Here is a 14,026-nt window from a genome sequence, read left to right on the forward strand (position 1 = left end):
TGGTAGGTTAATAGTAAAAAATTATAGCAGTCTTACTGAAATCCCTGTGCAACCTGACTTAAGCTCCTCTACAGGAAACATGATCCTCTGAGGCCACTGAAGTCTCACAGCAACAGAGAAGTAAACCCTGCATTAGGTCTAACCTTTAAGTTCTTTTTGTCAACCTCCCAAACACAGAGTTTCTGCCTCCTAGAAATGAGAATGTTTTTTCATAATCCTTTGACTACCTATCAAATTTGAAATGTCTTACCCTAAATGAAAACACTAGCTCTTGTAATTATAGCACTACCTATAGTTTGTTTTCATGATTTTCCATTATGAGTCAATAAGAAGAGGTCTAGCTACAAGCTTTCATGAATTAGAAGGTTTTGATATATTGCTATCCTTTAGACAAAGCTCTTGAGTATCCTTTTGAAATTTTATAAGGACTTTCTTTAGTTTTGTCTTTGTTGGTTCTACTTAGTTTAATTTTGCTTAGAGTTAGAATTTCTCAGCTTCCCCACCTGGGTTTAGGCCAGGTTCTTAAGACAGAAGTTGCCCTGGAAAAATTTCCATATGTCTTCTCAAACTATTTGGCCCTCTAAGTCAAATCCCTGATTACTTGATATTTTACCTCATGCATATGTTTCTAATTGGCATAATTCCATCCAGTGCAATCTGAAGTTACAGTGTCAATTTTGGGAAAATTCATCTCGTGCCTGCTGAAGCTGGCTTCCTCTCACTGCTCTCCTTTCCTCCCACTTTTTTCCCCCTGCTTCTCTTGGGAAATATTGTTTTGTCATTGTCAGATACTCAAGGGATATCTAATTTAGCTAATCAAATGTCTCCAAAAGAAAGTGGGGGGAAAAAAAGGAATGTACCTCTTTTTGATGTTTTTCCCTCATCCGAGGTACTATTAAGGATGTTTTCTTTCTTACTGAAGTGGATTTAATAAGTTAGGTTATACTTAACTCACAGGTTTCTTTTGGATAATTCTTGGAATGTCAACAGTCTACAAGCATAGAAGAGATCTTCAAATTCCAATTTGAAGGTCACTCAGAAAATAGAGAGGATATGGAAAATAGCTTCTAAGACTTACAGGCCTTCTGCATTGCTTCCTGTAAACAATGCTAAGTGGAAAACATAAATCCATTTTTCTTCATCTATGGTAAAATATGAAATTAAGAATTTCTGAGGTTTAAAAAAAAAAAGATTTCTGAGGCTAAACAATGGATTCCAAGTATATTTTTTTGTCCTATTTGCAATTTGTCATCTCAGAACCAATTTAGAATATAAAATCCCGTAAGTGTCAGGCTAGGCCTTGAATATCTTTGATTCCCATGGAGTAGACTAGTTCATGTAGAGAGCAAAATCTTCCAACATGACACTCTGTCTCTGACAGAGGAATAAATGAAGGGAAGATCAGATAAAATGAAAAATAATAGTGGTAATTGTTACCATTTATTGGTTGCTTCCTATGTGGCAGGCACCACACAAAGCGCTTTGTACTTATTAACTCATTTTATCATGTCAAACACCTTTTGAAACAGGAATAATTATTATGGTCTCATATAATTCTTTCAATTAAATATTGATTTATAAGCAGAAAGATCTTTCATCTCCTTTGTTGTCTTTCTATGCTGAGAAGGGGAAAAAAAGGAATATTTTTATTTTTTACCGAGTTCTTAAAGACCTCTTCATCTCAAAATCAGACTGTAAATCGCATCTCAGCAGCAAACTATAGGCACTGAACCACTGAATAACTCTAGCTATAAAAGGAAGAGCTATCTTCATCTCAGTTTTTATATCTCAAAAAGGAATACAATATTAGCCAATATATATTTCCTTCCCCAAATTGTGTTATCACTGAGGATATAAAAGAATTTCTCATTCGACCAAACTCTACAGCAACCAAGAATGAGATAGCTGAAATTGAACAAAAGTTGAAACTCTCAGTCTATTCTGAATATTGAACAATAAAGAAAACATGTTAATAGAAGAGAGTTTTATAGAAAAAAATTATTAAAGATAACCGGTAATCAAGGTCTGTTTCTTAGTAAAGATTTGCTATTTGATGCATAAAGCTACAAAAGAAGTATTTTCTGTAATTTCAAAATTATATAAAATATTAGATTTTAAGAGAAGAATGGAACTTCAGCACTTTTACTATTATTTGCTGTTCTTACTTCCAAGAACAATACACTTTCTTCAAGTTTAGTTCAATCCTTAGAGCTCACATATTTACCTTCTTTATTTTGTTAAAAAACAACTCTCTCCAGAGGTCTGTTTGACCTAGGAGAAGTAATACTGAGTTTTCCTAATTTATGCAATAACCTAGACCTAAAATAATCTGTTTAATGATTCTAAATAAATTATATATGGAAAGAAAAATCAAAGGTGATTTTTATTATGTTACACTTGTAATAATGCTTGTGCTGATATTCCAGGCAAATAAATTATTTTGAAATCTAGAGTATCATTTATCTCATTCTTTAAATTTTCTCCCTTTTAAGGCTCAAATTTAAAAATTACTTTCAGCTTCAAGTAGAAATACATAATTTGCCAAGAGATAAATAATGCAAAGTCTATCCAACTATATTATCAAAGGCATGACATCCACTGTTTACCATATTAATAAAATAAATACTTTCTTTAGAAGTATCATATGCTTAAGTGTGCCTTAAGTAAATAGAAAATCATAAATTATTATTTTAAGTGAATAATGCATTTAAATATAAAGTAGGGTTGGGTAAATAGCACTTAACTAAACATTTGATTTTCAATCTACCTTTTCTAATGTCTCTATGTTTTCTTAAGTATTAGAAACTCATAATTTCCTATTTATGTTTTTTTACTTTAATTTCCTTTTCAGTGTTCCAAGATTCATTGTTTATGCAGCACACCCAGTGCTCTATTCAATACATGCCCACCCTCACCACCAGGCTCACCTAACTCCCCACCCTCCTCCTATTTATGGTTTTTGGCAAACAAACAAACAAACAAAAAAACCAGACTAGAAGATAGAGGATTGGCAATACTGTAGTTCAATAGAGAAGGTGAAACATCTTGTACTACACAATGGGTTGTTGTAAGACATGCTCGTGATTTTTTTTAAAAATAACACATTCACAAATCAGCTATTTTAATACTTTGAGATGTCTACTTTTTCCTAACAATGTGTCTGTCATAATCTATCTGCATATAATTCTTATAATTGCATTCCCCCAACTGTTTTGTTTTTTTTAATAACATGGCCAAATATAATCCACTGAAATATTTCCAAACCACAACAGGATATTTTTCTAGAAAAGGGATGAATAAATCTATAATATGTTTTGGTAATATTCCTAAGGAATGCTTCTAGAAATTTTCTAAGTGTTAAATTTCTTTCAGATGTTTGATAAGCATGTTCATAATCTGTCTTATAAGAGTGTAAAACTATTTATTCAAAATCTTCAAGGACACCAATGTTATTAATCTTGTTTTCAGAAATCCAGATGAAGAATGGCAACATCATCTCTGCTTATTCTGTTCATCACTTTGGGAGATTTGAGCTCTGCAAATTATGTAAAAGTAATCCTTGATCATTACACACTTGTACTTTATTTCCATCCTTTTATAATTCAGAAATCTCTGTGTCTTTCAACAACACAGCCACATTCCATAAGTTCAACTGTCTCTCATATTAGCTTACCATGTTCAGTAAAATTTCTGAAATTAAATGTTTAACCGTGATTTAGATATCTAAACATAATAGTAATCTTCATCTATGATATAAAGTCACATATTATGTGTATTTAGACTTGTGATATAAGATACCCAGAATATTGATGATTGAGTATTTTTGAGGCAGGGTAGAAGTAGAAACAATTTGCCATTAAAAATTAGTAGGTATGCACACACACAGAGATAAATCTTTAATAAGTTAACAGAAACTGTACTTTGGAATATATGATGCCATTTGAAATAACAAAGGTATACAGTATTTTAAGAAAACCTATACTAACTTGATTCAATCTACATTTAACAGCAAAAGCATTGTTTGGGAGAACAGAAGTTCCTTGAGAAAAGAGATACATTGATTTATCTGTGTGTGATACTCAATGACTTTTCATTGAGGCTTTCCTCTGAGTTACAAGATCTCACTGGAGATAGGAAGTTCATTTTAGGTAGAAATACCAGTTAAATAATCACATTTTTTGTACAACATTCCACTAATTTCCCTTTTTAAACATCTATTATGATTAGCCCCCTCAATTTATATACAGTGTACATGTATAAATATGCAAAAATACTCATGTAACTTTTTTAATCGAACTAATATCTATTTTCAAATATTTCACAATAATACAAGTAATTTAGGTGCCGTCCATCTCCATTTCCTTCAGAAAGGTAGTTTATATTTTAATCACTTCTTAATTTATATTTTTATACAGCATGTAGTGTTTAAACGTGGCCTTCCTGTCTAGCAATTAGCTTTTTAATAGTTATTTATCACTTAGCTAAATAGGATATTACTGCCTGCTTCAATTTTCCATGCATACTCTAACCACTCTCGTTATCTCAAATAAGTAAATAGAACATTTTAAACAACACATCTTAAACCTTCTTATAAATATTTGGTAACAGGCCCTCGGTATTATATCCATCAACACCTAGTGGGAATATCTGTCATTTAAACTAAGACAAATTAATTCATCTTAAGAATTAATCATTGCTATTAAATCTTCATCAATCACAATAGCTTTAGGATAAAGAATTCTAAGAGAAGGCTTTGAGCAAGAATTTCCTAAATCCACACATTTCAAATTAACATAGTTGGAAGTATACTGTACATCATCGTAAAGGACACATAACAGAACAGAGTAGATAGGAATCAGAAATATATGTGATATTTTGTAAGCAAGAGAGATCAGGAGGCTTTTAACATAGTCATTGCACTCTTTGTTTATAGATCACCTACCCCTGAGACTTGCCAGAATAGTTTTCACAACAAATTTCACCTCATTGTCTGACATTCTTCCAAAGTCTCCTACCATAAACATGGGGAAAACTAAGGTGAGTTTTGGTTAAACAGAAATATGCCCATGTAATCCAGTGTTGCACAGAGAGCAAGTGAAGTAGTTGTTTAGAATTTTATCGTCATCATTTAGTTTATATTCTGGATCAGTACTGCCAAGGGCCAAAGAGGATACCAGGCTCTCACTGATCTGATGAACTTACCTTCTTCACAATCACTCCGCTAACCTCAGGGAGAGACCCAAATCATCTTGTCCCCTCTATGCAGATCTATATATTATGTTGTAGATCATTAAAATTTTGACCTTCACACAAATCATAAAACAGTTTTAAGAAAAAATAATAATTTAAAACACATTATCAACATGTTCTTTGCCCATAAATACATTTCTAATAAAAACAAAGTCAGAGAAAATGAAAAAGCAATAAAACTTAATAGTAACTCTTTTCAATAAAAACCAGTCACTTGGCTTTGAAAAATAACATGAAAAACCACAAAAGCTTGGCAAAATAAATGAAGAATTTGACTATCATTTAGCAATGCCATTATATGAATATATGGATTTAACATAGTTACTACTGGACTAGGTGACAACAGGGAGAAGCTGGATAACTCCAAATTCTATTTCCTTAAAGGCACTGAATGAGGAGAGAGAAACTGTGGCAGTACTGCTTGGGTATGAACTTCCCACTTAGGAAGCAATGAGCTAAGTTCTTTCTCTAAGTAGATCCATTTTGGTCATGTCTGGATGAAAGTAGTTACACTCCCAAAACTAAATGGTTCTGAGGTCTTCCTTACACACTCCGCTGCCACCTCTTTACAAATGACCATATCCTTATTACCTTGCTTTTCTACAACATGAAAAATATCTAAAACTTAATCTACATTTCACTTTCTCCAGCTCTTTTACCAATGTGAAGCACTTATTATGTGTCCCTCAAAAGGAACACATTATTCTGGGTGGAAATAGCAAATAAATAGTCAAGAGGCCCTAAATAACAAGTTTACTAGGATCTAAAATGCCAAATACTAAGAACACACAACTGGAAATTAAAACAGCAAAGAAAGGAGGGGAAAATACTTTGTAACTCCATACAGAAGAAATTGCTATTTAGAGAAAGAGAGGCCACAGATGGGGAGGGAGTAATATTTACTATCTCATTTTGTAAAACAAAATAGTTTCACCTTTACTAAAAAATATCTTTTAAAACTAAACTTACCTTGTGAGCAACAAGAAAATATTGATTCACAGAATTAAATATCACACTCTCCCCACCCCCAACAATCCAAATCCCAAAGTACAGCATTTCCACATTTTAGCATGGAAAGAATTTTAATCGAATTTAAGTCTCCCCATTCAGTTAGAATTAGAAAATCATAATATATATATATATATATATATATAATGTGCCTGATATAGTATTATGTTTGATACTATTTAAAGTTGCCCTCTTTATAAAGCATCTGGGATAAACAATAATTAGAGAAAGGTTTAAAATTGCTAGTCTTACCAAAGCAATTTTACACTATCAAATAATGCATGCCAACTTTCTAGCATATGCCAATGGCCTTGGATAGGAGAGCAAAGAATCCCAAATGTCATAAAATGTTTGCATTGTTAGAACTTTGCTAATTTCTCATAGGACATTTTATTTTTTTTTCCATAGGACATTTTAGATATTGCCTTGTAATGTTGGTTTACAAAGGCTTTGCTGCCCCATCTAGAGGGTCCTGCTGCTGCAAAAATCCATTTTAACAGCAACAATCCTTACCTAAAACAAGAGAAACAGTACTTTCTCTAGTTTCAGAGAAATAAGCACAAATAATACATTTACAGAAATGTGTAAAATGTGCTTTGACCAGAATGAATGGATTATACATGTCCACAAAATCCCTCTCCACACCTTCTCACCACCATTATCATCATCATCAGTCACCATCACTGTAAGCATTTTCTCATCTTCCCTCTCCCTCAGACTTCCTTACCTCTCTCCCTCCCTGTACTGCCTCCAGTCTTTTCAGGTTCAAACCCTGAAAAAAAAAAAATATTGTTGGCAAAGAAGTAACTAATACTTAGTAATTAGTAGTGGAGCAAACATTTTGAAGTAAAATAATTCTCTTAACAAAGAAGATTTATATATAGATGACTATCTCATGCGTATGCCAATAACCATATCTGAGAAAGTCTTCCAATGTGGTGCCAATGATTTCTTGCTAAATCCTAAGATCATAGGTAAAAGTAAAATGTAAAGCATTTGTTTTATCAGTGATTGCCTGCCCCTTGGTGAAACCATAATCTAAAAGGTACTGTCTACAATTGAAGTATCACATATAGGATTTTCTGTGAGCATAAGATGAGAGGAGGTCATTCAGCCTGGGAATGGGCATTCACATAGAGTCCACAGAGGAGATCACATCTAACAAGTCTTTGAGGCTAAAGAGGAGTACCTATTGCATATAACACTCTAAAAACCTGGCCACTCAAAGTGTGGTGCCTAATGCATCGTGTCACCTGGGAATCAAAAGCACAGACTATCCATGAAGACATAATGTACATCATGATGACTATAGTTAATAATACCATATTGCATATTTAAAATTGGTAAGAGAGTAAATTTTAAACGTCCTCATCACAAGAAAAAAAATGCAACTATGTGGTGTTGACTGTCAACTAGACTTATTGTGATCATTTTGCAGTTACACAAATATTGGAATCATTATGTTGTACACTTGTAACTAATGTCATATGTCAACTATACCTTAATTAAAAATTGCTTATTATTTAAAAAAATGCAGGCTGTCAGAACCCACCCAGGACACATGGAGCAAGAATATACATTTTAACACACTTTCCAGGTGATTCATATGTAATAGTTTGAGAAGTACCTCTTTGAGAGGTCTAGGAAAGATGGGTGGATTAACTGGCATACTGGTGAAGTGGGCACAAAGAAGTGGAGGGGAAAGAAGGCTGTAAAAATGACCAATTGTGAGGTGTTTAAAAAGAAGGTGTTTGGACTTCATCTTTTTTTTTTTTTCCAGTGTTCCAAGATTCATCATTTATGCATCACACCCAGTGCTCCATGCAATACGTGCCCTCTTTAGCAAATGCTTACTTTGGTAGAGTTTTTGAAAATTGAGATTAATTTTTTAAAATACCAAAGACAGACATAAATGAGGACCCACATACTCTCCTACTTTAGTCTATAGCTACATTTCATTTTTTTCCTTTCTTTTAGAAACACTATCAGGTGAAAAACTGAAAAAAATTCAAATAAATATTGAAATTTATCATAAATATTTTTCACATGCCTCTAAATTATTTGATTTAGCTTTAGAAAATGTGGTTTTAACCATTTTATAATTATCATTAAGAATTTAACGGGGTGCCTGGGTGGCTCAGTGGGTTAAGCTGCTGCCTTTGGCTCAGGTCATGATCTCAGGGTCCTGGGATCGAGTCCCGCATCGGGCTATCTGCTCAGCAGGGAGCCTGCTTCTCTCTCTCTCTCTCTCTGCCTGCCTTTCCATCTACTTGTGATCTCTCTCTGTCAAATAAATAAATAAAATCTTTAAAAAAAAAGAATTTTGATTAAGTCAAACTATTTCTCTATTTCTGATAAAAACTGAGGAGCATACAACCCCAACTCTATATTCTACATTATCACCAATATATTTGGTGAGAAAATTGGCCCACAAGAAAGATATGCTGAACTTAAGTATTTCATTCCAAGTTTTATATTTTGGAATTTAAGAACGATTATTGTTTTGTGGTTTTGTTGAACAGAACATTGGAAGTGTGATACCTTACTCATTAGGTATATCTTTTCATTTGGTGACAGCATCTGTGTTTACAAGTTTAAAATTTTACCTCTTCCTGTGTAAAACTCATTTGTTGAATTGTTTAGACAGATACATATTAACACAAATATTCAATAAGTCTATTTTATTTGTAAAAATAGACTATTATTCTGTTGACTCTAGAAATGGCCTTAGAATCAATCTGGCAAACCAGTTATTCTTGTAAATAAATGACAGCCTAATTTCTGAGTGTAGAAAATTATCTGCATTTACAGAATACATTTTGGAAGCCTAAAGTTCACACAGAAAAAGATATAAAACAAAATACAGAACATTTCTTAAACTTGGCAGAGTAGGTTAAAAATAAATTCTATAGAGGCATTCACGCTCATAACTTTCAGAATATGGGAAACGGTATAATGATATGCTTTTGAATTTAGACTGATATGGGTTTAAATCTCCAGTTTATCATCTTCTTCTGTAGGCTAACAAATTCCATAATATCCCTCAACCTCATTTTTTGTACTCAAAAAATAATATCATGGCTATGCCACAAGGTTTCTATGAAGACTGAATAATGTGTGTATAGTACTTAATAAAGGACCAGGCACAGTATATCCCAAAATAATAATTATCTTTTTGTTCTTCCTCCTCTTACTCTAATTTTTATTATCATTATTATGTATATAATGTGTCTAAATAGAGGACCAATTTAAACAAAATGTCCTGGTTTTAGCCTTTTATTTGAAGGATGCAAAATATCTGGAACATATTTATAAACACTGAACAATGAGAATGTTCATGTTGGCTAAGCACAAGCAAAAATGTTTATGCACACATTTTCTCATTTGGTACTCATGACCACATTTTGAGGTAGCTATTGCTTTCATAAAATTTGGGGGGAAAATTGCCACAATTTCTGTTTCCTACTTCCCCTGCCATCGAATTCTGAGACTCAAATTAAGTGTTAAATGGCTTGTGACAGTCTCAGCGGCTGACACTGAGCCATTTTAAAGTCTTTCTCTTCTCTTGAGACTTCTCGTGAACTCTTGAGAAGTTCATTGATATTTTCTTCTGTCTAATCTATTTATCTCATTTAGTGAATTTTTATTTCGCATATCTTAGTTTTCATTTCTATATATTTTTTAAGATTTTATTTATTTTGAGAGAGAGAGGACTCACGTGCAAATGAGGGGAGGGCAGAGGAAGAGAGAATCTCAAGCAGACTCCATGCTGAGCACAGAGCTGGGCATGGGGCTCAGTCTCATGACCCTGAGATTATAATGTGAGCTGAAATCAAGAGTTGGGGGCTTAATTGACTGAGCCAGCCGGGTGCCCCCATATTTATATTTTTAATAGTGTTTTGAACTTCTTGTCTTCAATTCTATCATCTGTCATTTCCAGGTGGGTTTCTATTGGCCAAATTTTCTCCTGAGGGTGGTCATATTTTCCTATTTCTTCTCATGTCCAGTGACTTTTTTGTTGGTCGCCAGACACTGATGTTTATTTTGCTTAGTGCTAGATTTTATTGCCTTAGAAGGAGTTAAAAATTGATTCTGGCTGATGGCTAATTTACTTGTGGATCTAACTGATCCTTCTGATGCTTGTTTGTAAAAAATGTTTAGGATGGGTCTCAAGCAGTGGATAGAGTGATTCATTCCTATTACTAAAGCTTGACACTTTGTACTCTCTACTGAATACCCCATGACGATTTCCAGAACTGTGAAAGCTCAGGGAATTCATTTACTTAAAGTTCTCTATCAGTTATTCCTTTCTTGGCCGTTGTTTTTCACTTGGCCTTGTGAAATCTCATTGTATATTTGTAACAGGTCACTACTCAAAATTCTCAGGGCTACACTGATACAAATCTCTAGAATTCTTTCTCTGTGTATTTCCCTCCTTTGTGGTAATCTCCCCACAAATTCTAGTTGCCTTGTTCTCTCCAAACTCAGATATTTGTCTCCTCAAAGACCCTGAAGTTCTCTCCCAGCTGTCCTGCAATGTACCATGGTCTCTATATTGCCTCTGGGCAGAAATTCAGGTATTATAGGTGCTCTTGATTTGTTTCCCTTCTCTCAGGAATTATGGTGTTTCTCTATTTTTTTAATGTATGAGAACTGCATTACATGCTTTGTCCAATTTTCTAACTATTACAGCAAGAGTGTGAGTCATATAGTCATTATACATTCATGAATAGAAGCAGAAGTCAAGGTATGTATTTGAAACTTACTTTTTCAAAGGAGAAAATAGAAGGTTACAAAATTTAAATGATACCATCTAAATATAGAGCTAGTATGTACAAAAAAGCAAAACTTAATCTAATATTTTAAGAGCCTAGATACCAAGTTCATCCATTCATCCTTAATTGAGTTTCTTTAAATTCACAGTAATCACAAATGTTTAATGTGTTCCATACATAAGGACACAAATTTATTATAACATGGAACTCATGCAGGGGTCATGAGGATTCTTAAAGGCAATGTAGTGATTGAGAGGAGCTGGATTTCAGAACTTTAAGAAAAAATGTACCTGTTTGAATGGGATAGGGACTGGATGGTAAGCTTGCCAGCACAGATATGGTATATTGTGTAAACTATGTAAAAAGCTTGGTCATAATCTAAGCACTGAATTATTAAAAGGCCTATCTTAAGATTGAAGAACTGAGTCAGAGAATTTGATGCCAAGAATTTGGCAGCCATAATGGGCAAGGAATAATGATCTAAAAGGATTCTCCTCATACTAACGGGGCCTCAGGCAAGAGTGTGTCTCAATGGAGAAGTCAAATGATCTAGGGCATAATGAGATTCACGAAGAATTCTTGAAGTATGATCTGGGAGATGGTAACCCCTAAGGGATGACAGAAATTAGTCTGAGTACCAAAGTAAGACTAAGCCTTTAATTCAGAAAGTCAGGTAGTTTGAGTGGGGAAAGCTTTTAGGGAAATACAAACTGTGACTTCCAGCTTTGACTAGGAAAACTTATCAATTTTGATTTTTGCTGACTCTTACTGTCAGTAACTTAGTCAGTGCTTTGGAAGATCAGACCATCAGATTCCGCCAACTAACTAAGCAGTAACATTCAAGAAAAAGAATTATATTTGAAAGAAATATTAATGTCAAAGAACCCAAGCTCCTTCTTTGTGTTCACTCAGAGATATACCACACAATTTTCACATCTTTAAATGAAAAAATACTTTGCATTTTCATATTTTGCAGAATCTCCACTAAAATATACATCAAAATAAATCAGAAAGAAATGAATGTTTTAACACTATTCACTGAGTTAATCTTGCTCTCAGGAAGACTTGAAGTAGACAAGAAATGTAAAAGTATGTTTACACACACACACATATGTATACTGGTTGACTCTTAAAATTAAGACTTACAAAATTTTCATCGATATGAAAACCCACTTCATTATTCTTAAGCAGTCCAGATATAGTATTTATTCAACATGTCTTGAGAAAAATCATATTTAAAAATATTCTGACCAATATGAGTGAACAAAATTGTATTTCCCTCACTATATAGATGTTCTCACTAGAGACTCTAAATTCTTTGTGTTGATAAAAATTAAGGACATGACCATAAGAGACTCTTAATCTCAGGAAACAAACTGAGGGTTGCTGGGGGGCGAGGAGGGAGGGATAAGGTGGCTGGGTTTTGGACATTGGAGAGGGTATGTGTTATGGTGAGTGCTGTGAATTGTGTAAGACTGATGATTCACGGACCTGTCCCCTGAAGCAAATAATTCATTATATGTTAATTTAAAAAAATAAATAAAAATAAAAAATAAAAGGAATGAAATATGCTCTAAAAAAATTTAAGCACATGAGAGCAAACCAAAATGTTATACATTGTAGGCAAAAAAAAAAAAAAAAAAAAAGTAAATGTTCTACAGTGTGCTAAATTAAGATAGTTTAGTAAGGCATTAAGGTGGAAAATCTATTATCTAAATGTCTGCATGAACACCCCAGTAACGATGCTATGGTATGAGGTCATCTCTGTCTAAAATGCATATAGTGGGGAGATATTCTCCTTTATAGCGATTATAAACTCTTCCCAAGCTGTTCATGTCATTAAGATTTCCCCTGCCTCCCTATCAGCAAAAACTCAGAAATATAGTATCCAATACCCTTCTATTAAGTTGATTTCCTTTTCCAATATGAAGAACTACGGAATGAACAGAGGAAGTGAATATCTCCTTTTCAGTACTGCAAAGGCTTCATTGTGATGATTTTCCTTAAATGTAAAAAGTAGTTATGATTTAACTAGATGAAAACAAAATTGATATTGGGAGAGGGAGAAGCAGGCTTTCTGCTGACCAGGGAGCCGGATTTGGGGCTCGATCCCAGAACCCTCAGATTATAACCTGAGCCGAAGGCAGACACTTAATGACCGAGCCAACAGGCGTCCCCAAATTTAATTTTTAAATGACACAAATAGGGCGCCTGGGGCACTCAGTTGGTTAAGCATCTGCCTTCAGCTCAGGTTATGATTCCTGGGTCTGGGATGGAGTCCCCATCAGGTTTCCTGCTCAGTGGGGAGTCTGCTTCCCCCTCTCCCTCTGTCTGCTGCTCTGCCTGTGTTCTCTCTGCCAAATAAATAAATTAAATCTTAATTTTAATTAATTAATTAATTAAAGTAACACAAGTAACTGTGTAAATTTTCACATATAGCCTCAGTCATGGAGGCATTAGAAAGCGCTAGAAGGAACTTTAACTAACTTGTAGTTCAGCCTCTTCATTTGACAGATGAGGGGGCTTGTAGCAGGGAACCTAACTTATAAGTGGCAGATTCAGGGCTTGAACTTTGGTCAGTGGGTCCTGAATCCAGGACTATCTTTCTTTTACCAAATTGCTTTAGTAACTCTATTATAAATCATTGTCTTAAAAGCTATAAAGCTTTTGGAGCAGTTCTTAACCATTTTGTGTCTCAGGTTCCACAGCTGTACAACTGAGAAAATTTGTAGTAATAAATGAGAGACTACACATAAGAAACAGCTCTGGGCCTAGTCCCCAGCTAACCCTAGTGTGTACTAATTTTTACCAGTAGCTTAAGATATTGCTGTCTTTTTATATTAACCAAATGAAAGACTGTTAGTACAGTTATAAAAATAATTAGTATTTTGGGGCTGTTCTCCATATGCCAAGCACTGCTTTAAGTGTTTTACTTGAGTTGTTCAATTCTTACAATAACATTATTATATACCACAACAAAATCATTTTTCCCA

General features: G+C 33.9%; 1 protein-coding gene across 1 annotated transcript in view; it reads right to left on the reverse strand.

The window, feature by feature from the left end:
* Positions 1–14,026, reverse strand: part of LOC111153705 (coiled-coil serine rich protein 1) — a 1,387,597-nt gene that overhangs the window by 473,396 nt on the left and 900,175 nt on the right. The window contains exon 10 of the mRNA XM_022512866.1: positions 6,986–7,030. Coding sequence (XP_022368574.1) covers positions 6,986–7,030 — 45 coding nt within the window. The remainder of the gene's footprint in view (positions 1–6,985; positions 7,031–14,026) is intronic.

This window comes from Enhydra lutris, unplaced genomic scaffold (genome assembly GCF_002288905.1).
Source record: "Enhydra lutris kenyoni isolate GAN:26980312 unplaced genomic scaffold, ASM228890v2 scaffoldscaffold3, whole genome shotgun sequence".
Lineage (NCBI taxonomy): Eukaryota > Metazoa > Chordata > Mammalia > Carnivora > Mustelidae > Enhydra > Enhydra lutris.